The 25,105-nt window shown below is 39.9% G+C and overlaps 5 protein-coding genes and 1 non-coding gene across 6 annotated transcripts; 3 read left to right on the forward strand and 3 right to left on the reverse strand.

Moving 5' to 3' along the window:
• Window positions 1-2,406: 2,406 nt before the first annotated feature.
• On the reverse strand, window positions 2,407-3,852 carry LOC145699445 (uncharacterized). Its single transcript, XM_081776718.1, has 5 exons — window positions 3,266-3,852; window positions 3,124-3,218; window positions 2,905-3,077; window positions 2,569-2,847; window positions 2,407-2,527 (listed from the first exon to the last, which is right to left on the reverse strand). Exons 1-4 carry the CDS (start codon window positions 3,567-3,569, stop codon window positions 2,736-2,738), a joined length of 684 nt encoding a protein of 227 aa, XP_081632844.1. The 5' UTR covers window positions 3,570-3,852; the 3' UTR covers window positions 2,407-2,527; window positions 2,569-2,735.
• A 10,021-nt stretch (window positions 3,853-13,873) lies between these two features.
• Window positions 13,874-15,593, forward strand: LOC145696370 (uncharacterized). The gene is made up of 6 exons (XM_081773391.1): window positions 13,874-14,056; window positions 14,199-14,364; window positions 14,407-14,568; window positions 14,880-14,987; window positions 15,035-15,258; window positions 15,323-15,593. Exons 1-6 carry the CDS (start codon window positions 13,959-13,961, stop codon window positions 15,471-15,473), a joined length of 909 nt encoding a protein of 302 aa, XP_081629517.1. The 5' UTR covers window positions 13,874-13,958; the 3' UTR covers window positions 15,474-15,593.
• A 552-nt stretch (window positions 15,594-16,145) lies between these two features.
• LOC145698684 (uncharacterized) lies at window positions 16,146-17,210 on the reverse strand. The gene is made up of 2 exons (XM_081775895.1): window positions 17,040-17,210; window positions 16,146-16,559 (listed from the first exon to the last, which is right to left on the reverse strand). Exons 1-2 carry the CDS (start codon window positions 17,152-17,154, stop codon window positions 16,243-16,245), a joined length of 432 nt encoding a protein of 143 aa, XP_081632021.1. The 5' UTR covers window positions 17,155-17,210; the 3' UTR covers window positions 16,146-16,242.
• Window positions 17,211-17,488: 278 nt separating this feature from the next.
• Window positions 17,489-17,604, reverse strand: TRNAL-CAA (transfer RNA leucine (anticodon CAA)). Its single transcript has 2 exons — window positions 17,567-17,604; window positions 17,489-17,534 (listed from the first exon to the last, which is right to left on the reverse strand). It is a non-coding gene; the product is annotated as a tRNA-Leu (tRNA).
• A 1,215-nt stretch (window positions 17,605-18,819) lies between these two features.
• LOC145696640 (uncharacterized) lies at window positions 18,820-20,017 on the forward strand. The gene is made up of 5 exons (XM_081773711.1): window positions 18,820-19,022; window positions 19,305-19,431; window positions 19,498-19,608; window positions 19,652-19,837; window positions 19,880-20,017. The coding sequence occupies exons 1-5, from the start codon at window positions 18,968-18,970 to the stop codon at window positions 20,007-20,009; spliced, it is 609 nt and encodes a 202-aa protein (XP_081629837.1). The 5' UTR covers window positions 18,820-18,967; the 3' UTR covers window positions 20,010-20,017.
• A 134-nt stretch (window positions 20,018-20,151) lies between these two features.
• On the forward strand, window positions 20,152-21,021 carry LOC145696641 (uncharacterized). Its single transcript, XM_081773712.1, has 4 exons — window positions 20,152-20,296; window positions 20,436-20,498; window positions 20,541-20,660; window positions 20,702-21,021. The coding sequence occupies exons 1-4, from the start codon at window positions 20,225-20,227 to the stop codon at window positions 20,957-20,959; spliced, it is 513 nt and encodes a 170-aa protein (XP_081629838.1). The 5' UTR covers window positions 20,152-20,224; the 3' UTR covers window positions 20,960-21,021.
• Window positions 21,022-25,105: the final 4,084 nt, after the last annotated feature.

Below are 25,105 nucleotides of genomic sequence, written 5' to 3' on the forward strand. Positions count from 1 at the left end.
GAAATTGTCGTCCAAATACACATTGATTGCTTGGTAGTCCATAATGGCTTCCATGAGCGATTCGTTACGAGTTGAGCTTTGAGCTTTTGATAAAATTGATGGTAGATATTTATCGCATTTTCCATTTCATCTCGAGTAGTTAACAGTTGTTCTGATGTGTCGAATTCGGAAAATTGTCGGTCTTCGATGAACGATGGTCGAAGAATATTGAGCGGTTAACGTCGAATACGAGTTCGAGATAAACTTGAAATTGAGCGAATTGTTTAATCTTCGTTTTTGATCAATTGCTTTATGTGACTTGGAACATAGTCTGAGTGGATAAATTTGCATTTCGAGCCGTATTTGCATGATCTCCGTTTCACGAAGCTGATACAGAATCCATCGATCTTTGATGTGTCGATTCTGGTTTGTTTTCGATTTCTTTCATTTGGCTTCAAATGATCCTCAGTATGAACTTTCTGGACTTTGATCTTCTGGTTCCGGATTCGGTCCTTGGTGTTTTTGTTCTTCTTCAGATGTGATCGTTGTTTTTGTCGAACATAATCATCAATTTCGCACCAGTCCGGAGAATATGAGTCCAAGAGGGATTCTTCTAAGTTTTCACGTTCTTTTTGATCTTGCAATTTCATCAAGGCCATAAGCTCTGCAAGTGTCGTTGCTCTAGCAGAGGCGAGGATCTTGGTAACATCCAGACGGTGATTCTTATAAGCGAACTTTTGATCCATACCAATAGCGTCATCATTCGGTAAGTAATTGATGATTTCACCATTATCGTGGAACACAAACTTTCGATTTTTGGCGAAAACCCCCTCATCCAATTTATGGATGTTCAGAACAATTGATTGCTTCTCTATAATTGGATGCTGTGGCGGAAACGACTGATTCAAATTTTCAAAGATCGTGAGCAGTTCTTGTCGGTTCAGATCAGCGGCAAGTTTGAAATATCGAGTCATGTTTCTTAACAGCAGCTCTCTTCGATCGTTAATCTCTACATGGGCGAAGCGTTTTCTTCAGTCACCAAAATATGTACGTGTTTCTCACAGTACATAAGTTGGATAACTAACTGCGTTTACTGTATTCGCGAGCTGGATACAAGTGAGCGACGAAGTTTGTATAAAAAGAGCAAGTTTATTGTTGAGTCTCTGAGCGTAAAATTGTAGAGTATATGTGTGTTGTGTCTCAGTGAGAAATAAGATCGTTTATATATGGTTTTCGTAAACCGTGGTGAGCTGTTAGATCGTGGTGAGTGACTATTTCGTGAGTTGTGAGTTGATCCTAGTCCATGGTGAACTGTGCTTTCGCGGTTCGCGGCGGAGCGTTTGCGCGTGGTGAAATGCGCTTCGCGAGTCGTGAATAGCGCTTCGCGGGTCGTGAACTGCGCGCAGCGCGGCGCGGTGAACTCAAGTGGCGGATGACTAATGAGAAACACTACAATTTGCCTCGTTGCGCCTGTTTAGTTTAAAATCCCCGATAAAGAAACAAAACAGTACGTAAAAGAAGAAAGAATTTTCTTTTGTCCAAATACACACTTTGCTTCTGATTGCTACTTTATTGATGCTAGTAATGAAAACAAGGATTTTGGTTAAAATCTTTTCTTCATTTTAAGATCATCTGAATCAAAAGTATTCAACCAAAATTTCAAGTTATATTTACGCAGTCTCGGGTCATCAAGGCTAGGAGCAGTGATAACTCACGATGGTAATGGAATATCGACGATGAAATTGAATGGATATTTTGTAAGCTCGGTTGTACGAAAACAAGGATTAAAATATATTTTTAAGACGATCGTAAGCTACAATTCTCTGTTAAGTACAATCGAAATTGATAAATTTTTGGGAATGAAAAAAACTGTTCCGGAATGGAGCTACGAATCTGTCTATCGATCATCAACTTACCGTTCAAAGAAAGACAGATATGGGAATGTCATCGAAGGATCGTTCTTTCTAGCCGCTTTGCCAGACAACGAGGGAGTCCTCTTACTCACGTCAAACTTTGATATTCTTTCATCGGTGGATAGAATAACCATAAATCGTATTTATAAGAACAACTGGTTTTACGTCGTTGTTTTTAAAATTCCGAAGATAAGAAATCGACTTGTCGATATAAGGAAATGGCTCGAATCGACTTAGTTTAGACAACAAAACTATGGACCATAGTTCCGACCATTTGACAGCTTTCTTGATACGGCTTTCATCCTTCAGGGAAAAATCTTCGTCGATCGAAAAATCGAGACTTGCTTTGGAAAATTTTATGGACAAAGATGCGAAAGAGTCTTGGTGACTGGGTCAGAAATATTTCTTCTTGATTACGAAAGAAAAACTCATATGAAGCAAGAATTCCAGATCGATCTCCCTGAAAACTACGCCTATGAGATGACCGTGTGAATAAATGAGCTTCCAGTTCAATTTTTTATTCATTTAATGGCATATGAATATGTCTAAAATTGAGTAGTCTAAGAACATTTTCCGTAGAAACATTCACTAGTCAGTTGTTCGCGCTGTTCGTTGCAAAGAGATGCATCCAGTCCCTTTTAAATAAGCTTGAACGAATGAATGGCCAGTATTTTACCTTGCAATGGAAAATACTTTCAAGACACAATTTAGCATCTTCTTTGGCTTCACAAAAATTGTACGCGTAAATGCATTCGGAATTCCCCGAGAAACAGGAGACTTTGAATTCACTGTCGATGATCGTTTTGTCGAATCCAACCCATGATTTCCAACCTGCTTCGAGGATTACTTCTCTGGCCTATTGTGAAAGAAAAGAATCTGCAATCCATTGCCTTTGGCGTCACTTGGACAGCCTCGAGTTTTGTCTGAAAAAATTCCCAAATGGCCTACTGTCGCCCTAAAAAAGAAGAATTTCGCGCGTCTGATTTCCAACAGATGCAACAAGCCTACCAACCTTGGTCTGTCGCTGATGTAGTACTGTCCAGACTCGTTGTAAATGACATTGCCATGTTTACTCGATGGCCAAATTTGGCGATATTCGCCAGGGAGAGAAGACAGATGTGAGGAGCGAATGTAAATTCCATATTTCGAGTTTTGTTGGTGTGTGGATCCTTTCACTGTAAGGACCTGAATTAATTATCGATGAGGAAAGACATGATTGTACAAGCAAGACCTCGCAGCAGTCGCAGGATGTGTGGATGGGGATAGATTCTTGTGCTTTCGCATCAAAGATGGATGACAATTTGTTCGGGCAGTTTATTGAGTTTTCTGAAGAAAAATGTCATTAACTTATTCTTAAAGACGAAAAACTGTACTTGCAATGAGAAATCCTCTATTCTTCCCGATCGATTTGACCGATCCAATCATCCAGTTTCCCTCCTTGCTTGCCCAAAGAGCAAAGGCGCGATTCTTCCAAATAGGCCTATTATTGACTGTTTTCCTCAGCCTCGAATACGTCCCTGATACTCTTGAAAATCTATCAAGGCGGATAGAGAATGAGTCACAGCACGATTCTTGAGCATCTCTCGATGAATGTTCTTGTCTGGAGCGAGTAGCCTTGGAAAACTCCTCGCAGTATTTTGTGTTGATTGTTACGACATCTGATGTCACCGCTGCCATTCCTCTTAAAGATTTACCATTTCTCTAAACAAAAAGGAAAATCGATCTTGCCTAAGTTGAACAGTATTCTCCTCCCCATCAGTTTTCGTTGATTTCCGGAGGGCGATAAATTTTTCCGTTGATTTAAGAATGAATCGCTTCACGTAGACCGGGTCTTGATTCAGGAAGAAAAAGCATTCATATTCGCCGTCGGAGTCATCCTCGAAAATATTCGCGTATGTCTTCTTTTCGTCGTAAAATGAGCTCATATCGCAGTATTGAGCTTCTTTCGGACATCGCCATTGAATCTTTTACGCAGATTTCAAAAAGTTTTCGATATTCACCACCAAAAATTAAAAAAAAAGATCTGCTTCCTGAGTGAACATTGGTAGTTTCTCGAATTTCACAACCATTGCAATATTTTTGACCTTCTCCGTTCTCCAAACTACTTCCTCCTCAACGATCGGGTCGATGTTGAATTCACTCGAGTCCGAACTTGACGATGAAAAAGCCATATTAACATAGCTCTGGTAACTTGGATCATGAAAAACTGGAGAAAGGGTTTAAAAAAGGGATGATCCGAGTTCCTCTGAGTCGTAGAATGGCGAATTTGGTGCGGCTTTATTGTTGTAAAAAGAAGTTTCGCGAACATATTCGATTCCTGGCACATCTCGGTACTAAGAAAAAACCATAAAGAACTCCTTCAAATAGAAATTTGGTTAAAAATATCTACGATAACGTGATAAAATAACAAAAGCAAAGTCAACACCATGAAATGAAAGTTCATTCTGAAACTCCAGCAGTTACTAAAAGACAAAAATGATGACATAAAATATCACTAAAAGATAAAAAGTCTCGTACTGTATTTCTCTTACATATTGAGCGTCGATAAATCTTCCGAGAAAGAAAAATAAACCAACTCTACTCTGAACCATTCCTACCAAGAAATGATTGATCTCTTCCTAATGATTTTCGGTTTTCATCTCTTTCAAAAGTGAGAGAAGGTGTTTGTTCAACAATCTTAGAAAAGCCATTCTGATATTTGCTCCACACAGTTTTAGAGTGGCTGTTATTCCGGAGTGATGTCTTTTCGGGGAAGTACAAATATGAAATTTAAAAGCTGAATTCGCCGAAATATCATCAAGTTTTTTATTAAACTTCAATAAAAAATAGACTTTATTTGTCAAAAACAGAAAAAATCGATATTTTCTCGATTCCTTGAATCGTAATTTTTCTCACTCGAATGTTCTTCAGTATTCCATTTGTTCGGATGGATCTGAGAATTACCATAAAAATGACTCTCCAGCGTTCGAAACGAATCTTTCCATTGATTTTCCTCATCCTGCGCATAAATCACACCTGGGCTTGGTCCATAAAAGCGCGCCTAGAATCACCAATCCATCAGATAAATCGTAGGATATCATATTTTGCGAAATGATGAGCTTTTTCGGCCTCTTTTTGGTCATTTCTTCCGCTTTGGGCAGCTCCTGCAACATGAAGTTTTGCAAGGCCTGTGAGCACCTTGAGCGAAACAACATCATGAACAACTGGTGCCTCCAGCGATCTAGCTGCTGCGAAGTCTACAACGATCGATTCAGCGGATTAACTGGAGCAACTGACGAAGAAGACAAACTCGATCCTGTTAAAATTACGACCACTGCGGATTTTTTCCAAGAACGAGATGATTTCTCTGCATTCGCGCTTGTTTGCATTACTGTATCTCTGCTTGCGTTTGTTATCATGATTTTCATGCTCGAAAGAATTGTCAAGGCTTCTCTTGGAAATTCATCGAACAGATGTGCTCCGCGAAGTTTTTCGCTTTATTAAATATAGAAAATGACAACAGCTCTGGGAACACTACTGAATTTTCTTCAATCGAATAAAATCATGTGCTACAGTAATTAAACGGGCTCAGAAAGAGAACAGGACCTCTGTTATTTACTTTTTGCTCCGCAATAACAGCCGAGGAAATAAAATTTTCTTCAGAATCTCAAAAGGATCTCGAATTGGCTTATTGAAAAAAAATGAAATAAAAAAAATAATTAAATTTCGAAATCTCTGCCTAAATTAACTCTTTGAATCCAAGATTCGTAATCATCCGTGTAACCCGGAAAGATATAAATGAAGTCGCCGATCAAGATCGCTGTTGGTTCATCCACAGCCTTAAAATCGAAAAAAAAACTCTAAAATTCGACAAATTACTTTCGTAAGAATTCCAATTTTTGACCATTGATTCTTTGACAGACAAAATATTTGATAAAGTTTCTCCCAACTTTTGTAGTCCAAACCTCCAACAGTAAGCATCGAGCCTGACGGCATGCTGACGACATAAGTATAAGAGATAATTCTAGAAACATTCAGAAATATAATTGTTATTTTAAATCAAACTTGGGATGAGGAGGGAGTGGTATCCAGCCCTCTTTCGTCAGTGTTTCAACTTCACCTTCGTTTTCCCAGCCTCCGACAACTGTAGGCTGATTGTTGTAGAGGCCAAGACCACCTGAGTCATGTCGCTTTTCTGTTCGCTGAAGTTTTTTCGCTTTTTCTCCATCAAATTCTTCACAGGATCTCTCTGATTTCCAGTCAAAGCAAACCATCGCTTTTAAGTTTAATAAAGTAACAACACCTGCTTAAAAAATACCTTTGCTTCCTCTGTCTATGTCTGGGCTCGGCAATTTGTGTAGAAGACTTGAGGCAAGGTGTGAAAGACTTAAGGACCCCCCCCCCGTCAGCTTTTTTCGAATAATCAAATTTCGGAATTTTAAAATTTTGAATCCGGACATTGATTCTATGGGTCAAAAAACGATTTTGAGGCTTCATTTTTTGGGGGTCTTTCTCGACTCCTTCACTCCCAAGATCGCATTTGAAAATTTTAATTTTGCTCGAAAAATGACGAATTTGCCCTAATTTAGGCAAAAATATTGATTTTTCTTGGTCAAATATTCATCCTATCAAGTTTTTGAAGCAAGTTTAACCTGAGTACTCATGACCTCTAACCCTAACCGAAAATCTGTTTTTTTTTCAATTTCCATTTTTTGAAGGGAAGAGCTGACGGGGGTCCTTAAGCAAAAGCCGAGTAGCTGATTATACAAAAATAGAATTGTAACAGATTCAAAAGGTTATTAGGCAAAGTCATTAGCGGCTTTGTTATTTTTAAAAATCCGCTACGCGGCTTTTCAGTTTAGTCGCTTAGACCCTTACTTAGGTTTTTATGGATTGCCGAGCCCAGATCAAAACTCATCGCATCATGTCCATGACGATATTCAGCATTGAGTTCGACTTGCAGTGTAGTAAATCTGCATTTGTCTAGCCGTGCAATCTTTGAAAATATCTGCTTTTCAATTTTTTATCTTATATTTTATTACCCTATGACCGTCAACATGGCCTCCAAAAATGTGTAGCTGATCTTTGACGAGTGCAAATCTTGAGCGGTGAACATATGCACTCACCGCATAGTCAATGTCTTTTGGGGTTTTGAGGAACAGTTCTTTGTTGAGACTTCCGTCGCCAAGTAATGCGTATTCTTGAATCTTGTAACGACCCTCTTCGTCAGGAATTATGACGCTAAGTTGAGTTGGTTGGTCAGTAAAAAAGATAAAATCCTCGATCTTCGTGCGACGATCGAATTTGAAGATCCTGATTCTTTTGTCAATTTTATTTGAAAGGCCGGATATCTCAATCTTCGTCTTTTGGGGACGATTCATTTTGAAGAGCGTAAGATTCGAAGAACTCATAGTCTTCAGTTGAAGTTGGAAAATTTCCACGGCCTCTTGAAAAGCGTCGATAAGAAAGCTTTCGAAATAATCGGAAGCCATCATAATCGTTCCATTTTGTTTAATGCTGACTTCGAGCAAAGTTTTTCCATCAAAAAACTGCATTTCAATTATTTTTAGCTGTTTAGTTATTGCCGTCTTGTTCATAGTTAGCTGAAATTCGAAATTTTCAGTTCCATTTAAAGACAATTCCAGAGTTGAAATGTGATTGAATTTTTCAAGCGAGCCAAACGGGTGCTTCGGGACAATTATTTTCGGGTACGGTCTTGTCATGGACGTAGCGGACATAGGGAATTTCAATTGTTTAGCAGCATTCTTTGCAAAACCGGGAAAAACATCGTCGTGGAATGAGAAGAAGGGATTGCTTGTGACGTGCATTTTCTTAATCGACGTTTTCTGATAAAAATCGAGCTCAATTCGTTCGAAGTTAAATCTGATCTCAAAGGTCGCGTCGAATACGTAGTTTTGGATGAAGATTTTTTCGTTGTTGACAAAGCCATTGACAAAATACTCGCATTCATCGTTGTTGTTCTCCATTGTGTCTGTATAGAATGTGTCGTCTTGAGAGAACAACTTCGAGAAGCAGACGGACATTTCTTCATACTTGACGAGTGAGCCGATCCACTCGCTGCCGAGAGTGAGAAACTGTCCTTCTGCTTCGAGTAGCAAAGCGTACTGGGTGTTTGAAAGCTTGATGTGCCTTGTAACGAGAATGAGCATTAATCTGTCAACTCGGCTCGGCAACCTATAAAGAAAACCTGAGTAAGGGTCTTGAAAAACTTAAATGAAAAGCCGCGTAGAAACTTTGCGGCTTTGTTCTACTTTAGCAGCGTTTCAACAATAGCCTGACTCAGATTTTCTTCACAGGTTGCCGAGCCCAGTCTGTCAACATCGATCTTATAAGGATTAAATGAAGAAAAGTCTTTGTCGAAAAATAGACTCGATGAGATAAACGAATGAAAATTTCAAGGAAAATCTTGCGTTTTTTTTTAAATTTTAATCCGTTCCAATGGAACCACATGAACAGGATCCAAATCGTTATATTCCGCCATCAAAGATATTTCATTTTTTCTCCATCCTTTTTCAAGTTCTTCGCTTCTTCTTATTCTACTCAGGGCAACTGTTGTAGACAGTTTGATCGAGCGCTCACCCATCCTGACACTCATCAGATAGAAGACACCTTTGAAGCTGATAGAAGACATCTTTGCGTTGAAATGATTACTAGCAATAAAGCCTTGAGCCTCTTCAAAGCGTTCCATGTTGTATTCTGGAGCATAATAGAAACATTTATCAGACCTTTGTGTTGGGGAACTTTTCACGATCAATATTTGACATTTTGTTGAAAGCGAACAAAGAAATTTAGACCGTTTTCAGATGACGACAACGGGAAAAGTTTGCACGCCGTCTTCTTTGAGTGGGATCTCTATTTGATGGGTTCCAATTGAAGATCCGAAGTGAAAGACGAAGAAACCCCTTTTAAAAATAAAATTATGGTTTTATAAAAGGGGATAAAATTTTTAAATAAATTGTTGAAAATTTCAATGCTAAATTGAGCTAATTTAAGGGACTCTTTTCGGAGCAGAATAAGTCCCTTATTTGTAGGGGAAATCACTTATAATTCGACTTTTTTCTGGGCTTAATAGGGTGGGCATATAATACAGATTTAGAAAGCCCAAGAGCTGGCGATCATTTTGACTATTGAAAGTGGGGGGTGATTTCGTACCCTGAGGGCGTTAAGGTACCCCTGAAGTCCCAAAATCTGGCCAATTTCGGAAATGTGAATTTTCGGTTAGTTAGGGCTTCGAAAATTCACATTTCCGAAATTGGCCAGATTTAAGGACTCCCTCAGAGTACAAAATCACCCCTACTTTCAATAGTCGAAATGATCGCCAGCTCTTGGGCTTTCTAAATCTGTATTATATGCCCACCCTACTAAGCCCAGAAAAAAGTCGAATAATTAGTGATTTCCCCTACATATTTGTAAGAAATTACTTCAAATAATGTTATTTTATACTCCGACTGTACTTACAGTGCATGATTTCCATTGGGAAAAAACTTGTAACGGGTACCACTTTCGTTTAAAATCATTAAATTTCCCTTTGCATCAACAAGGTAATGCTCCCCAGTGAGAAAAGTCGCACCGGTTGACTTTAAAGTTTTTCGCATTTGTTTAACTCGTATCTCCAAAAAGATGCTAAAACCGTTCGTGAGAGTAAAATTTGCAACTAGGAATAATCGGGGTGTTTGTCTCTTTTTCATTAAAGTCGGTAAAAATAAGTGTAAAATTTTTTTGCTTCGAATTTTTGTTCTCCCAGCGGCCAGTTATCAATTCAAAATTATATTTCTCTTCTTTTTCGTGGCATTCTTGTTCATTCGTACTACGCTTTGATCTATTTTTCTCTTCTATTCGAGTATTTAAAATCGCTTTTTCAGCATTTTCTTGAATTTTCAACCACGGTGTCGCGGTCATTGAGGTCCAAAGAGTTGCCATTTCTGTTGTTGAAAAAGTACGGGGCTCTTCAGTCGTTGAAAGAAAACTGATTGTTTCTTCCTCTTCAAGGTTAAAGGTGGGAATCAATTTCTGCGGCGAGTTATTCTTTTCGCACTGATAATGAGGACAAGGACATCCTTTAGCACAGTATTGTTCAGTAGGGCAAACAGCTCCGGCGGAATCAAATGATCGCGTGAGTTCGAAACAAATTGATTCACAGGGGGAAATCGGGTTGTTCCTTGTCGATTCGAGTACGAGGGTCTTTGAACAAAGATGGCGGCAGATCTTTGTATCGTAAAACTTTTTCTTTTGGCAGCGAAGGAGATTTATTTTATTTTCTTCCTCAGTGAATTTTTCTGCTGGCTTTTTCTGTCGCTCAATCTGAGAAATTCGCACAGGGAGTTTGAATTGCTTAGTTTCGTAGCATTTCTTCATCAGATGGCCGCAGTAGTCCATGGTTTCTAGCCGAATACATTGTTTGTAGTTTCGATTGCAAGTAGAAGTCAGAAAAGTCGTGACGGCGCGAGATTTTTCAAGAGAGATGAAGTTTGCTAAAAAAATTATTTCGGTCATTTTTTAAAATTTACTTAGAAGCATGATCGCCACCCAAAAGAGACTCCCAAGCCCGACATAAGTCCATTTCTGCTTGTTTGTCGCGAATCCATGCTCAGACAAGCTCAGGTTTTCAGTGATTTTTTTCTTCAAAGAAGGCTTTTTCAAATCTTCCTCTTGAGTCAAGATACTGCGGGTAGTCAAAATTTCTTCGGGGAATAAGTAAACTTTTCTTCCCTTTTTTCTCAAAGTTCCAACACATTGACAGTCCAAGCACTAGTTGAAGATCAATTGAAGGTCAAAATCTCTCAGTTACCTCAATTCTTTTTTGAAAGATTAAAACGGCTTGTTTTTCTTTTTTTCTTCCAGCTTTCATTTCAAGTTGTTATTTCTAAGAATGAAAAATACTCCAGGGGAAGAGATGATTCTCTGTGAACTTGCGCCCTGCTCCTTGCGTGTGATAAAAAACTGTCAGTCTAATTCCGACTTGAAATACCGTCTGTCTTCTCTGCCATTTCGTTGTGCGAACTTGGTTAACCTTTCACCTCAGATCGAACTCGATACACTTTCTGGAGTGTTCGGAGAGATAGCTTCGGTAAAATTTGTTAAATTTATTCAAAAAGATCAGGACGAATCTGCTGCAAGAATTTTTTAAACTCAAAGAATTCTTCGGACGTCATTTTTGGCTGTCGGGAGTCTTCGTTGTCTTTCAGTTCATTTTGGTTGCCGAAAATAAACCAGGCAAAAAAGCAGAATTCCTTGAAATCCATCATCCCTTCTTCGTTCTCATCAACCCTCGCGAGCAACTCTTCTGCTTGATCTCCAAGCTCTTCAAATGATGAATTAATTACTGCCGTTTTTAACCGATTTTGCTCACCTTTCTTCAAAAATCCGAAAAATTTTGCTCTTGAAACCTTGCCCTCTTCATCGGCAATACTATTGAATGCATCCAGAAAAAGAGGAATTCCAGCAAGAAGAGGGTGCTCCATTTTTCTCTTTGGTTAGTACGAGTCCTCAAATGACTCTTCTTAGGCGACAATGCTTGGCTTAATTGTAAAATCGTTTCCGGTAGCATTGAATTCAGAAGTCGTTTTCGTGAAAAATGTAAACTAAGCCCTCTTCAATTGGATTTCAATTAAAGAAAAAAGGATGATTCTGCGGTTAGATAATTTCAAATTCGCCCCCCTCTCGTTGCAAATCCAAACAAGCTCCGTTTTTTTCTCATGTTGATCTGCCATCCCGCGTTTACAAACAAATGACCAGGGCATAAATATTTTCCGATGAGGCTCGAGTTTTCAACGTGGTGGCGTCCATAACAATAAATTATCATTTATGAAAACAAATTTCTATTGTTGATTTTTTTTATTTGGTGAACTTGTTTCAATGGCAGTTTTTTGTTAAAATGACATGTTGTGACGCATCAGATCCAAATACTGAATAGAGTCAAAGTTAAATTGAAAAAAAATATTTAAGGATATAGCCTTGAATATTGAACTTTCGTAGCGCCGAATCCCTGTTACGAATTCATTCATTTTTCAAATTAACCCTACCTAAAATTTATCGTAGATTTCGAAAATGACCTTATTTTTAGTACTTTCTATGGTGTTTGTACCTAAAAATCGCCTTTAAAATAAAACAGACCGTCGTTCTCTGAAAATTTCCATTAATAAGGTAAATTTGGATTGATGATATGAAAGATTGAAGCCTTATCTCCAATCTAGCGGTGGATTTTGTAAAAATATTGAAGATTATGGCTTCTACTAACTGGTTTATGATTGTACTTCGAAATGGAGAGTGGCGCGCGCTGCCAATCAGAGCGAGGGGAGAATCTCAGTTAGATTTCGTCCAAGCTGTCGACAAAATTTCTCGCGTAAAATAGGATGAGCGATGGCTGAGTGAGATTTTCCCCTCGCTCTCATTGGCTGCGCGCGCCACTCTCCTTTTCGAAGTACAATCAAAAACCAGTTCCTAGAAGCCGTAATCTTCAATATTTTTACAAAATCCACCGCTAGATTGGAGATAAGGCTTCAATCTTTCATATCATCAATCCAAATTTACCTTATTAATGGAAATTTTCAGAGAACGACGGTCTGTTTTATTTTAAAGGCGATTTTTAGGTACAAACACCATAGAAAGTACTAAAAATAAGGTCATTTTCGAAATCTACGCTGCATTTTAGGTAGGGTTTCTTTGAAAAATGAATAAATTCGTAACAGGGATTCGGCGCTACGAAAGTTCAATATTCAAGGCTATATCCTTAATAAAATTTTTAAATTAAAACAAAAATTAAAAAACAAAATTTCAAGTTCGAAAATAGTTTTCGCAAAATTTTTGTTTTTAAATTTCAAAATTCCGGTGACTTTGACAATCAATTTTCACAAAATTCAATTTAAAAATTTTTCAGGACTCTTTCCTCGCCAAGATCAAGGTCTAAGCCATTTAAACTCGCCGAAAAAACTCCGTCGTCTTGATATTCTTCCGGTTGAACTGACCTTGTCTGTACCAATTGCTGATTGTACCATTGTTGAAGCTTTTTTGGCTCTTTTAAGTTAGAAAATCATAATTGTTTAAAAGAAATTCGAGCCGTACCCAAGGGGCTGCGGTGCAAACACTGATCAAATAGGAAAATCTCATCTTTTAAAAAATCTTGTCACACTTTTTCTCTTCTTCTAATTTCTAAATCATTGGTGCTTACTTTATATGCAGCCGCTGGAATACCAAATAAGCTTCTTATTATATATTTATCCATGGCGCTGGTAGGGATTTGCCTTGACGTGCACTCTCGTTTTTTAATTATAAGGGTTTATTTCCTGATAACCGGACTTATCAGGGCTCGATTGGTTTAAAAAAAATGAAAATGAAAATCAAGGATTTTCAGTCCTGGAGTGACTTGGAACAAGAATTTCAATAAATTATTATGTATTATAATTTATATTCAATATCGTACAATTGATTGCGGCCGGCACCGACCAATCCGACCTGATCGGGTGGCCGGTCGGTCTTGTTTCGGATAAAAGGAAGCAAAAAATGACCTACCGACCAACCACCGACCGACCAAAGACTGACCGACCCGACCACGAATCAGATGAACTCTTGAGTCACCTGACCGACTCCGACCTTGGAAAAGGGAGGTCGGTGCCGACCCTAGGGAAAAGCCTCTTTAGCAGTTACCTCCATCTCTATCCCGGATTTTTCGTCTGAGAAGCAGATGACGGGTGGAAGTTTAAATGACCTGTACCCTGGTATTATACAGGCTGCATGCCAGAAATCCCCATTTTCGTCTTATTACTCCAGCGAAGAGATAAGTCAGAAAGGAGAAGATATAAGAAGAACTGATTAGATAAATCTTGACCCCTCTACAACTAAAAGGTTTTTATGCCTTTTTTGGAACAGGGAATAACCCTTGAAAAGTCGGTTTCAATGTGTTGTTTATCGAAAATCCAAACAGTCGACCACCATGGCGCGCTGGAAGCCACGCTCCTCATAAAGCTTCGACCGACGGTTTCTACTCATTACGGCTATTCCGATAAGGAATCCGAAAGCAATCACTTTTTTTCCTTTTTTATATTTCGAGGTTGATAAATTTCTGAAAAAATGAAACTTTTCGCCGCTACAGTCGCCGCCGCCGTGGCACAGGGATTCAAAAGATCGAGCCAGCAGATTGAGGAGACTTTTGTCATCGTCCCAGAAGGGTAAGATCAAGAGATATCAAAATACTTCCAGAGAGCAAAAAATACCTTGCCAGAGATTGAAGTAGATCTTGAACTTTCCTCGTTTTTTATTGAAAGCTATAAGAAGTGATGTCCTTGACAAACTTTTATTCGAAAATTCTAGATATGGAGGAAGCTTCGAAGGATTCAACGCCACTCAAGTCGTCCTCGAAAACGCCGAAGACGATCTCTTCCGAGAATTCGAAGACGAGTTTTACGCCGTCGATATTGATCAAATGAGCCGATCTCAATTTACAGAGGAAGAAAAGAAAATGATCCGAAAGTTCAAGGTACTTTTTTCTTTCCTTCTTTCCCTAATCGAGGAATTTTAGCTCATCAAAAACATGATTGTCTACCTCCAGCAGATCAAGCTCTTCGGAAAGTTCTGCTTCTACGGCTGCTACTGTTTCGCCAAGGGCCCAAGAAATCTCCTTGTCCCAGGAGGAAACACTGCTCCCATGGACGGTGCTGATTCGGCTTGCAAACGACATCTTGTAAGTTCATACAGTCATAGAAAATTGAGAATAACGAAGGCTGACATGAGCCGAATCTCAATAGAATGAGAAACATGCCAACATGATTTTCATCAAAACAAAACATAAGTTACATGAACTCGATAGAGCTACTCAAATCAACTGACTGTAATTGAAACCTGTATTGAAGAAAACTTTCTTTTTGTTTTAAAGAAAGAGCTTTCTATTCTATGATTTATTTCAAAAACAGCTTGAAAAGGGAAAACTTAGATGTCTTTTTTCTTTAAATTTGCTTACGGGGGAAAAATAATGATCACTTATTCAAAACCTAGCAATGCAACGAGTGCTCGAAATTGGACTTCGGCGAGACCTGCTCCGCAACTGATCCTTACAACTTCATCGCTAAGCAAGATGAAGTCACTGGAATCGCATGGATCCAGGTAATTCAATCTTCCTTCTTTCAAACATCGTAACTTTCAAAATCCAGTGCGTTGATGAAGAAGGCTCCTGTGCCCGAGCTCTTTGCGAGTGCGACAAAGCTCTTGCCTACGATCTCTCCGATGCCGAACGCGAGTGGAACATTCTCCATCACGCCAAGTGGGGTAACTTCGATCTCGAGATGAACTGCGTTCGAGTCGGAGGTGGTGGAGCTGACAGAGGCGAACGATTCAACGAGCCTTCTGCCATGGAATGCTGCGGAAAATACCCAAGGTAAAAAAGACTTCTGATTGGTTTCAAGCCCCCATATGACCTCATTCAAAACCGCTCATTTCAGACGATACCCATTCCGCGCTGACGACGGCTACGGAAACATCAAGCAGTGCTGCGTCTCCGACACCGGCTACGGCAAGAGCTACAACCCAATGCGACTCGAATGCTGCGCCCGCGACGGCAGCTTGAAGGGCATCGGCTCCTGCGACGAATAAAAAGGGTTAGAAAAATCCATTTTTTATTCAAAAAGATCTGAACTATCCTGTACAGCCCGTGTTATCACGGATCATCATTCATTGTCTAATTATCGCTTTTGTAATAAAAGATTCACTTCTACTTGAACTACTTGTCTTCTCGATAACTACCTGGTCGACTAAAAAAGCAATTTAATAATTTGCTTTGGTAATGAGTCATTAATAATGACCTTTTTGCTTTTGGGCGAAGAAATGAGTAAAAAGAAATTTAATTATTTATGATCTACTTTCTTCGTAGATAATTTCCAGTTCACCAACTCCAGCAGCATGTACCGAACTCGTGCAGATGCGTCACAAATAATAGGCCATCAAACATACAATTGTATAGTAGGGACAAAAGAATAATGTTCCTTACAGAACGAACATCCTTATGATGATAACATGATCACTGATTCACTGAGTAATTTCAGCGTGTTTGTCGCTGTTCGTGATATATTGAACCTCTTTTAAGTTTCTTTGATGTCTATTCTAATTTAAAATCGATCTTCAAACATGAATCAAACTAACCCTAACCCTAACCCTAAGGCTAGAAAAAATCCCCCTCTCTACGAAAATATATACGCCCTATCTTAGGCGTACAATTTCCTTCGTTTTGCTCAACCCCTATTTTACAAAACTTATTAAGAAACATCATTGAAAAGAACATTATGTATTTTATTGAAAAGTTTTTGTTAGCAGAAAACATCATAAGCGTTAATCGAAATCAAACTCAAGCTGCTACAGCTTATCTTTATTCGTCTCCTCTGTAATTCATGCTGAGTCCAAGCCAGAAAGCCAAGAAGCCACTGATTGAAGCCAAAACATCCATGGCGATGAGCATGTCGACGTGCTTACTCGGCCAGCCAGTTGTGGCACCGTTCATGAGCATAAACGACATCACTCCAACATGCGAGAAGCAGAAAGCAATCAGCTGGAGAGGACGGACAGTCGACCAGAATCGCCGGCACTGGCTGGGTCGAAATTCAAGCGGCATCCAAAAACCGGAAGTGCCAAAAGTGGCGATGGCCCCAGTCAGCTCCCAGGTCCAAGTTTTTCCGTTGCCGTTGTCTGAAAAGACGGCGGATTATTTTTCCTTTTCAAAACTAAGTTGCGAACAATGATGATTGTTTTGAGGATTCTCTTCAGAAACGTATCAAAAATGCTGAGAAAGGCAAATTGCCTATCATCAAAGGTCTGACAGAGTACGCACTCTTAGCAACGCTTCTTTTGTGTATTTTTTATCAATAAAAATGTCGGTTTGCAAAGATAATAGCTTCAAAGTTCAAATTTTGAACTCTTGAGCATGATATCGATGGAAATCTGTCTACCCGCCGATTTCAAACAAAATTTTTTTTCTACGATTTGCATTTTTCGATGACTAATTTTCGTTATATTCCACTAGAACTCCTAGTGAAAGCCGAGAAGCCGCTTGCGGCTTCAAACAAAATATAAGTAAAAAGACAGGCTTTACGCAGTTTTAGTTTCTTCGATCTCCAAGCTCTTTGAATATTCAAATTTATGAATATTTATCTACTGTTGTGAACTTACCGAAAGTGTAGTGATTCGCAAAAGCAAGCGCGAACACGACCGCATTGAGGACAGAAATCGCGATGGCGAGCGTGAACTCAAGTTGACGGCAGCCAAAGAATTTCGAAGTGGCCATTTTTGATGAGCTCTCTTTTCGAAATGAGCGTCGCTCTAAAAAAACGCTGCTTTTATCGTCTGATCTAACAAAGAGTGGGACGCCTAGTCAGCGAGGGCGGGCTTAAATTACGCGCGTTACGCTCGAAATCGTAAAGAAATTTCTTTAATGGTTGGCAACTACCAGCCGTGAATAGGTCGACTTCTTAGGAATGCGGTTTTATACTACCGATTAATTCACTTTGAATTATCAAATAATTTCTTTGTAAGTTCGGTTATTTTCGATTGACCTAATTGTTTGACCGTGAAAACTGTCAAAATTTTATCATGAACACTCATTATTTTCGAAAAATCTGTGTCAGAAGTGGGATTCGAACCCACGCCTCCAATCGGAGACCAGAACACTCGGTACGCTGTTACAGCGCAAGCACAGGCTTGAGTCTGGCGCCTTAGACCACTCGGCCATCCTGACACGGGAACACGCCCCCATTTTATCCGTCCGTATAGTTCAGAATCTCTGACCTCAGGTGACCTCAAGTGACCTGAAAATTGACCCCTATCTTAGTACCTAAGATTAAGGGACCCCCGTTTTGGCCATCTTTGACTGGAAATTCAGCCGATTTGCGCGTATGAATTTCGGCGGACAATAGCTCTTCGGAAAGCTTAGATGCTATCCGCTATTCTCTAGTACAGAGAAGTCTTTCGCTCAAGGTAAACCTACCACTAGGAGGGGGCAAAGTTCGAGAATTTCGAAAAAACGCCATTTTAGGCCATCTTTGACTCGAAATTCAGCCGATTTGGGCTTAGATAGCCACCATCCTCGGCTAGATTTAGATAGACCGAAGCCTAATCTTCAATCTCTAGTACAGAAAAATAGTTTGGTCAAGTAAGTAAAAAATTTTCTTAAGAACAACCGATTGGGGCCATTTTTGGCGTTTTTTGGAGTTTAAATGCTCTCTAGCGCCAACATTTGGTTCAAAAGTCTAGTGCGGTTACAAAATTCTGAATCAGCACATTCTAAGCTTTCGATAGATCCCTCATATGTCTTATTTCGATGTTATTGAAAAGTCGAAAAAATTACCAATTTTTACGCTAAGTATGAATTACATGCATTTTTGCAATTTTCGAAGGCTAAAATTTCAGGGATAGATGTTCGTAAATGGGTCATATAACACATCAAAATGATCCTCAGATCACGAGAAATCTAAATATGTCAGATATAACACCCTATGAAAGACCTGAAAAAACAGGGGGGATCCCTTAAGCTACGCTATTTTGCAATTTTTCGAAATAATGTAATCATGGAGGAGAATTATAGATTTTAATTCTTTTGAAAAGAAGCCAAAAAAAAAACTATCAACTATCAATCATTTTCATTTTGACCAAAACAACTGATTAACGACATGCCATATTAAATTTAAAAGGGAATGAGTTATTTTAAAATTATTTTTCATATCAAAAGAAAGTTGAAATTGCAATTGTCAAGTTATTCAATCTTTATTAATTATTACTCAATCAAAAAATGATCACTAACTATAACAAAGAATTCGCGTTTACAACTTGTACTTGGTGTAAATATCGCTTGGCGGAGGAAAAGCTAATTCTGAAAACTCATCCCTCCCCGAAGGCAGTTTAAATCCCTCTCAGCGTTTTCTGCCTTCGCGGCCCTTCCTCCTATCCCCGCGTTTGCTTCAAATTTCTTATCACTTTCATAATTTTTCCGGACAAAGAATAGAAAAAAAATCATTTAAATTGCAAGTTGTAAAAATTGGTTTAACAACCTCGCCATTGTTTTCACGAGGAACCGGGATTAGCAAAAGAAAAAAGAGAAAAATATGAAGCTTTGGCATATTATCTACGCCTGTGCCGTGGCAAGACGAGTTTCTAGAGGTATGAACAGTGATTTCACTTTCGTTTTTTTTTTTCAAATAAAACAATATCGTTTATTTTTGATTCCAATTTTCATATTTTTTTGCAACTTTTCTTGAAATTTTCGTGGATTTGAGAGTTTGATTGAACCTGCTCGCTCTCAAAAATTGTCACCATCGGAAGCCAAACGCTCTTTTTGCTCTTGAAAATTTCAAATTTTGTCAATTTTTAGGACCGCTTTTCTTTCTTTTGAATTTTTAAAACTCGCCCGAAAATTTCAGCTGTCATTCTTTTTTGTTTCAGAAGAGGGGGTTGAAGGAGAGCCAGCAGATATTCCCGACGATGATGTTGCTGAGGGAGTTCTTGACTCTGCTCTTAGTGATGAAGATAGCTACGATATGTCCGATTATTATGAAGAATACGAGGGCAGGTAAGACAGCATTTTTCAATAGAAATTGAAGCTGGAGAAATCACTTTGTAAAAATTTTTTTTCCAGTGGCACTTGGTTTGATACCTTCAAGGGTGTGGGAAGCAAATTCATGAACATCTTCGGAAATGACGATGTGGACGATTTCGAGTACGAAGGATCCGCCATTGTTGAAGATTGGTAAGTCATTAGTACGATTGAATCGAGGGAAACATGTGTCTAGGTGGAATACGTTCAACAACGAAGATTACGACAAAAGTCTTTACGAAGACGAGGAAGATGCTAAATACGAAAGGGTTACGGCTTACCCCTTCCCGCATTTGAACGAGCAAGGTCATGCGAATATGGCTGATTACAGATACAGGGACACGCTTGATGAGTACTTTGATATCTTCGTCATTGTCCTTAGGTATTTTCTTCCAATGAAAAACATGTCTAATTTATATTCCAGCGGGTCGATTTTATTCCTCCTCGCGTGCGCGGGATATTCGAGAGTACGAAACGTCAAATATCTCAAAGAAAAATACGGCAACACTCAAGACGAAGGCGAATCTGATGGTCTACTGACATCAAAGAATTAATTTTTAAACAAACCCGTGGCAAATGCACAATCCGTTCACAATCACCTATAAAACAATAGTTTCCAATCATCAGTTCGCCTTACTTTTATAAAAAGCAAGGCTTGTAGTTTAAAATATTTTCTCTGCGCACTGTTATCCCGTATTTACTCATCTTCAAAAGTGTTATATAAGTCCTAAGTGCGTTTTTTGATGGATCGAAAATTCAGACTGAAAAAATGAGCAAATTATCGAGTACTTGTCTTTTTGCTGCGGCTTCCGGAGCTGTTTTGGAGTTTAATCGGCAAATTGTAAGTCGACGATAATGATAAATTTGTATGGCTATTTGTCTAAGAATGTAAAGAAGATAATCTGCGTAGTTCAGTGAATAGAAAATATTATTTTATATATTTTCAGTATTTTTCTAAATTTTATGGTTTTTCATTTTAGCCCCTTCAAAAAGAAATCATCCGAGATAACGGCAAAGACATCTATCAAGACTACGAGTCAAAGGTAGAAGCAAATCTTTCTCTTCAAATGTCAAAAATAATTAAGGATGGCAACTACAAATATCACGCCGAGATGCACTTTTCGAGTGACAACAACAAGGACGGAGTCCCAGATGTCCAGTTGCCGCCATTTTCTTTTGGCAGCATGGATGAAGAGCTCAATTCTGTAAGTTTTGATGCGCGAATTTTTCGTGATAAAAATTCAAGATGATGAAATCAGCGTTCAAAATCGACAGCGCTTTTGAAAAACTTCCCGAGCGCTTCGGCCTCAAAAGCTCCATAATCGGCGAAATGGAAAAAGAAATCGAGAAAATTGAAAAGAACATCATCCAACAAGTCGAATACGAATCCTCTGCAGACTACGAAGAAGAATCCTCTGCCGATTATGAGTCCCCAGAGTCAAAGACTTATGATCTCCGCATCTCAAGTTCTCCAGCTTTTTGGAGCTTCTGGGGAAGAAAATAAGAATCGAAAACAAAAACTGTTCGTATTTAATTCATAAAAATCCAAAAAAAAAACATGATTTTTGACAAATCATTTTCGTTCCCAAGCCAAAAACAAGGCAAAACCCAACTTCAAAGTAAAAAAAATCGCTGTTAAAAGCAATCCTTATTCACTGTTACGCCCTTCTTATCCAATATCTGTTTCAACCTTTTTCAACTTTTAAAATATAAAATACCGACCACTGTTTCTTTGACGCCAATAAAACACAAAAATTCAAACCCAGATAAGGTTTTATTGATTTTTACTTTTCCCTTTGATAAGTTTAACAGCTTTCTTAATGATAATAATCGCCCAGTAGATAAAAAGAATGTCAAGAAAGAGGCAGGTTAGGCAAGATCCAATTTTCCAGAAAAACGGGATCTCATCATTACCAGCATTCAAAATGACAGGGAGAAAAGTGATCCAATAATGGGGCATTGGGAAAATTCGACAGCAGAAAAATACAACAGCGAAGCTTGAAAGTATGTAAATGATAGGTCAAGAATGCCTCCACTCTATTGTGGTCCTGCTCTGCTCTCTAGTCTAACTGTAGCCTCTAGATAACACGGAAAAGGGTAGTTTTGGTGTTGTATTCCAGTTAGGTGAACACTGACTTGTACACTGAATTGTGTTATGGTTGCACAGACTGAACGCAGTGGAAAAGCGGCGGGCGCCTCCAGATCTCTATCAGATCTAACGGCTTCTTGCTGACCTAACAGCTCCCCAGTCTTCGAAGTCTTCTGACGATTGGAGACTCTAGAAGTGAAGAAAGAAGTGTAGAGATGATCCAGCGGAAGATGTCCAATAGGAGTAGAGATGAAAGCGGTGCTGAGCCAAGCGTTTCAATTTCTGATGCGCGTTGATAAGATCGAACCAAGCGAGTAGAAAATATGCAGTCAATTGGCCAAACAAGAAGGTTTACCTTGGTTGGGCACTCATGTTTTGGAACAATGAGTGGCGCGTTAGCGACTTGGTTTGAGCATAGTTCCAGTTGGCTGATCAGAACCTGTTGCCAATCAAAGGCGCAACTTTGACGGAGGTTTTGAATATCATCCAGCTCCCCAAACTTTCGGCAAGGCATGAAGTTGGAAGAAGGTTCTAGATGAAGCAGACGGGCGGTTTCGCATCGCGTCCAGGTAAGCATCCCCAAGTACATATTTCTTCTCCAATGAGCATTTGAAGTCCAGGAAATGTCGACATCGACGAGAAGAGTACTTCGGATTATCGCGGCACTTGAATTCTCGCTAGTTTCGGACCAGTGCGCGTCCAAAAATTTCGGCGAGCTGAAGCTCTTTTGAGCCAGAGGCGCTCGGGCGTAGCTGCAAAAAGCAACAGAAGTAGCATGGTCGAGCAGTTCACTGTAGCTATCTTCAGACGAAATCGACGAGTCAGCACTTACATCAGCTGGCTTTTGCTCGGATTCCTGAGTTGAAGTAGGGTCGGCGGCGTGTCTGTTATGCGACTTTTGAGAAGATTCTGGATCTGGCGAGTTCAACGGGAAGTGCGTGTGAATCGCGACCAGAAGTTCCAGAGTGGTGTCTGTTTGAGCATCAAGAAGCAGCAATCTCTCCAAAATACTCGTGGCCAAAGACATCTTCGCGGCAACGGCTAGAATTAAATCTGCTTCATGTTGTCGAGTCGAAGGGTGCCACAGAACAAAGACATCATACGCCTCTTTTACCATTGAGGTAAAATCTTCGACGCTTTTACGACTGATCAAGTCGTATTGAGATGATGATTCCAAGCAGTTGAAGATTTCCAGACGTTCATCGTGGTTGAGACAAGCCTCACTTACAGATTCATGAGCGCTTGCGTCGATGGTGCGACGTGTCAGCCGAATCAACCTTTCGCCAACATCGGCGGAAGTGGAGAAAACGGGAGGTAGCTCGCGGGAAACGATGGCGTCGAGAAGGTCCGATTGAAGTCGACAAGCGTATTCGAAGTCGGCAGTATCGATGAGTTCATGGGGGTGCAGAAGTACGTGCGTCATGAGTGCAGATGCGCAGTGAACTTTTTGGCGGTGAGCGAAACCAGGCCAAAAAATTTTGCCGTTAAGATCGCATCATGAGCAGCAGCGTAGTCGGCGAAATGGGGGCGATCAGCAATTCCAACGGATTTCTTCGCGTTTGAAACCCAGCGGACTTGTGGAAAATAGTGGTCGGGTTCTTGGGCAATCGTGCGCTGGCGAAAATCAGCGGCGGCAGAAGAAGAGGCTTTCTACCTGTGGAGAGCACTGAAGTTGATTCCAAGTCGAATTACTTCGAGTGGCGCGATTCCGCGTCTTTTTCAGCTCCAGCTGTTTCGGGCGACGTTGAACAAGTAAAGAGGAGTTCAGCAACGGCGGTGATGAGTTAAAGTTGACCCAGCTAGGCGGGCTAGAAGATAACAAGTCGGGCAGTACGTCTCGGGAAGTTTGAGTCGACCAGTACGAGGCAGTGGTAGAAAGGGCGCTTCCGTTGGCGTCGTTGTTGAAGTCGAAGGTGTTGCGAACAGCGCGGTCACTGTTGGCCTGGTCGTTGGCGTGATGAAAAGAGCGGTCGAGTGTACACGAGACTTGATTTACCTCAAAGAAGCGCTCAAGTTTTTGAAAAACTATGAGCGGCGCGTTGTACGCGTCTTTGGGTCGTGACTTTACTAGCAGAAGTCCATCAGCAACAATTCGGTTGGTCCAAGCAGAAGTAGCGGTGTTGGCGGGAGATGTTGTGATTGCGCGCGGGAGTTGGCGGAATCAGCAACGGCAACGGTTGTTTTTGACCTGGCGCGCGAAGGTTGGGCCAAGTTGACTGTGGTGCGGCGGTCGACACGTCAGCAAACAGTCGAAAACAAGTTCGTCTAGGTCCAGAGTTGAGCGGCAGAATTCCGGTAGTGCTTAACTTGGCGGCAGAATCGATGAAGTCGAAACAAGTACCTGCGTTGACCCCGAGTAATAAACTGATTAAGTTTATTTACTCCTTCAGGGGCTTTGTGACGAGCAAATTCAGGCAGTTCCGAGGTAAGAATCACCGTTCGTGGCGGAGCAAGTATCAGCAGAAATCCAGCGGTTCAAAGGTCTCCAGGAGTCTCCCAGATCGCGTAGTGGCCGAGTGAAACCAGGCGATCGAGCGTGTTACTTATCGTGAAGTAGTCCAGTGTCCGGCGAAAGCAAATGAGCACATCTGTTGTCACCAGTTGATAGGTCAAGAATGCCTCCACTCTATTGTGGTCCTGCTCTGCTCTCTAGTCTAACTGTAGCCTCTAGATAACACGGAAAAGGGTAGTTTTGGTGTTGTATTCCAGTTAGGTGAACACTGACTTGTACACTGAATTGTGTTATGGTTGCACAGACTGAACGCAGTGGAAAAGCGGCGGGCGCCTCCAGATCTCTATCAGATCTAACGGCTTCTTGCTGACCTAACAGTAAATATTGACGATCCTAAGGTTGGTGCCCTTAAGGGGTAGAACTAGGTTTTTCGAAAAAAGCCGATTCTAAACCGGCGCTCAAAGCCAGGAGAGCTTAGATTTTCAAATTCTCTCTTCGGTTTAAGAATAAACAAACTTAGATCGTACAACATTTTTCTTAAAATTTTTTTTCGTTAACACATTTTGGCGCTAGAGAGCGAAACGTCAACCCACCTCTTCAAAAATTGCAATTTTAGCGTATTCGCGTCCTCAAATTTATCGAGTCACGTGACTAGCCAAATTTTTAAAATCTCATTTTAAGATTGTTTAGCCATTTATCTAGCATTATTTTTGAGGAAATTGCGTAATTATAAGCAATAACAGGTTTTTCTTAATTAAAGTGCCTCCCGAAAATCACGGTTTTTCCGAAAATCTAGTTCTACCCCCTTAAATGCTGATTTACCTTATGCTTATTGCATCATTAGCTTGGGTTGAAAATATTGTAGAAATCCCGGAAAGAAACATAAGATTGACAAGAGGCGTTGAAAGTTCAGAAGTTAGTCGATAAATCGCAAAGTAAGAAAGAACATCCCATTTGAGAGTCATAAAAAATCCAAGTAATCCGAATAGATGATGGCCGAAAATCGGCCATTGTTCTTGAGGGTTATCTTTAAACTCTCTGAAAGAATCATCTGCAAAAGAACCTGATAAAAACAGTACTTGCAGAGGCAAACTTTTAGCAAAGAAAGG

This window comes from Oikopleura dioica, chromosome 2 (genome assembly GCF_907165135.1).
Source record: "Oikopleura dioica chromosome 2, OKI2018_I68_1.0, whole genome shotgun sequence".
Lineage (NCBI taxonomy): Eukaryota > Metazoa > Chordata > Appendicularia > Copelata > Oikopleuridae > Oikopleura > Oikopleura dioica.

Coding starts and splice junctions, on each gene's coding strand:
- LOC145699445 (XM_081776718.1), bottom strand. CDS start 3,569: ATGGCAGCGGTGACATCAGATGTCGTAACAATCAACACAAAATACTGC. Junction 3,078..3,123: donor CATCCTGCGACTGCTGCGAG/GTCTTGCTTGTA, acceptor TAATTAATTCAG/GTCCTTACAGTGAAAGGATC. Junction 2,848..2,904: donor TACATCAGCGACAGACCAAG/GTTGGTAGGCTT, acceptor CTTCTTTTTTAG/GGCGACAGTAGGCCATTTGG.
- LOC145696370 (XM_081773391.1), top strand. CDS start 13,959: ATGAAACTTTTCGCCGCTACAGTCGCCGCCGCCGTGGCACAGGGATTC. Junction 14,365..14,406: donor AAATGATCCGAAAGTTCAAG/GTACTTTTTTCT, acceptor GAGGAATTTTAG/CTCATCAAAAACATGATTGT. Junction 15,259..15,322: donor TGCTGCGGAAAATACCCAAG/GTAAAAAAGACT, acceptor CGCTCATTTCAG/ACGATACCCATTCCGCGCTG.
- LOC145698684 (XM_081775895.1), bottom strand. CDS start 17,154: ATGGCCACTTCGAAATTCTTTGGCTGCCGTCAACTTGAGTTCACGCTC. Junction 16,560..17,039: donor TGCGAATCACTACACTTTCG/GTAAGTTCACAA, acceptor CCGTCTTTTCAG/ACAACGGCAACGGAAAAACT.
- LOC145696640 (XM_081773711.1), top strand. CDS start 18,968: ATGAAGCTTTGGCATATTATCTACGCCTGTGCCGTGGCAAGACGAGTT. Junction 19,023..19,304: donor GGCAAGACGAGTTTCTAGAG/GTATGAACAGTG, acceptor TTTTTGTTTCAG/AAGAGGGGGTTGAAGGAGAG. Junction 19,609..19,651: donor TCCGCCATTGTTGAAGATTG/GTAAGTCATTAG, acceptor ACATGTGTCTAG/GTGGAATACGTTCAACAACG.
- LOC145696641 (XM_081773712.1), top strand. CDS start 20,225: ATGAGCAAATTATCGAGTACTTGTCTTTTTGCTGCGGCTTCCGGAGCT. Junction 20,297..20,435: donor TGGAGTTTAATCGGCAAATT/GTAAGTCGACGA, acceptor TTTTCATTTTAG/CCCCTTCAAAAAGAAATCAT. Junction 20,499..20,540: donor ATCAAGACTACGAGTCAAAG/GTAGAAGCAAAT, acceptor AAAATAATTAAG/GATGGCAACTACAAATATCA.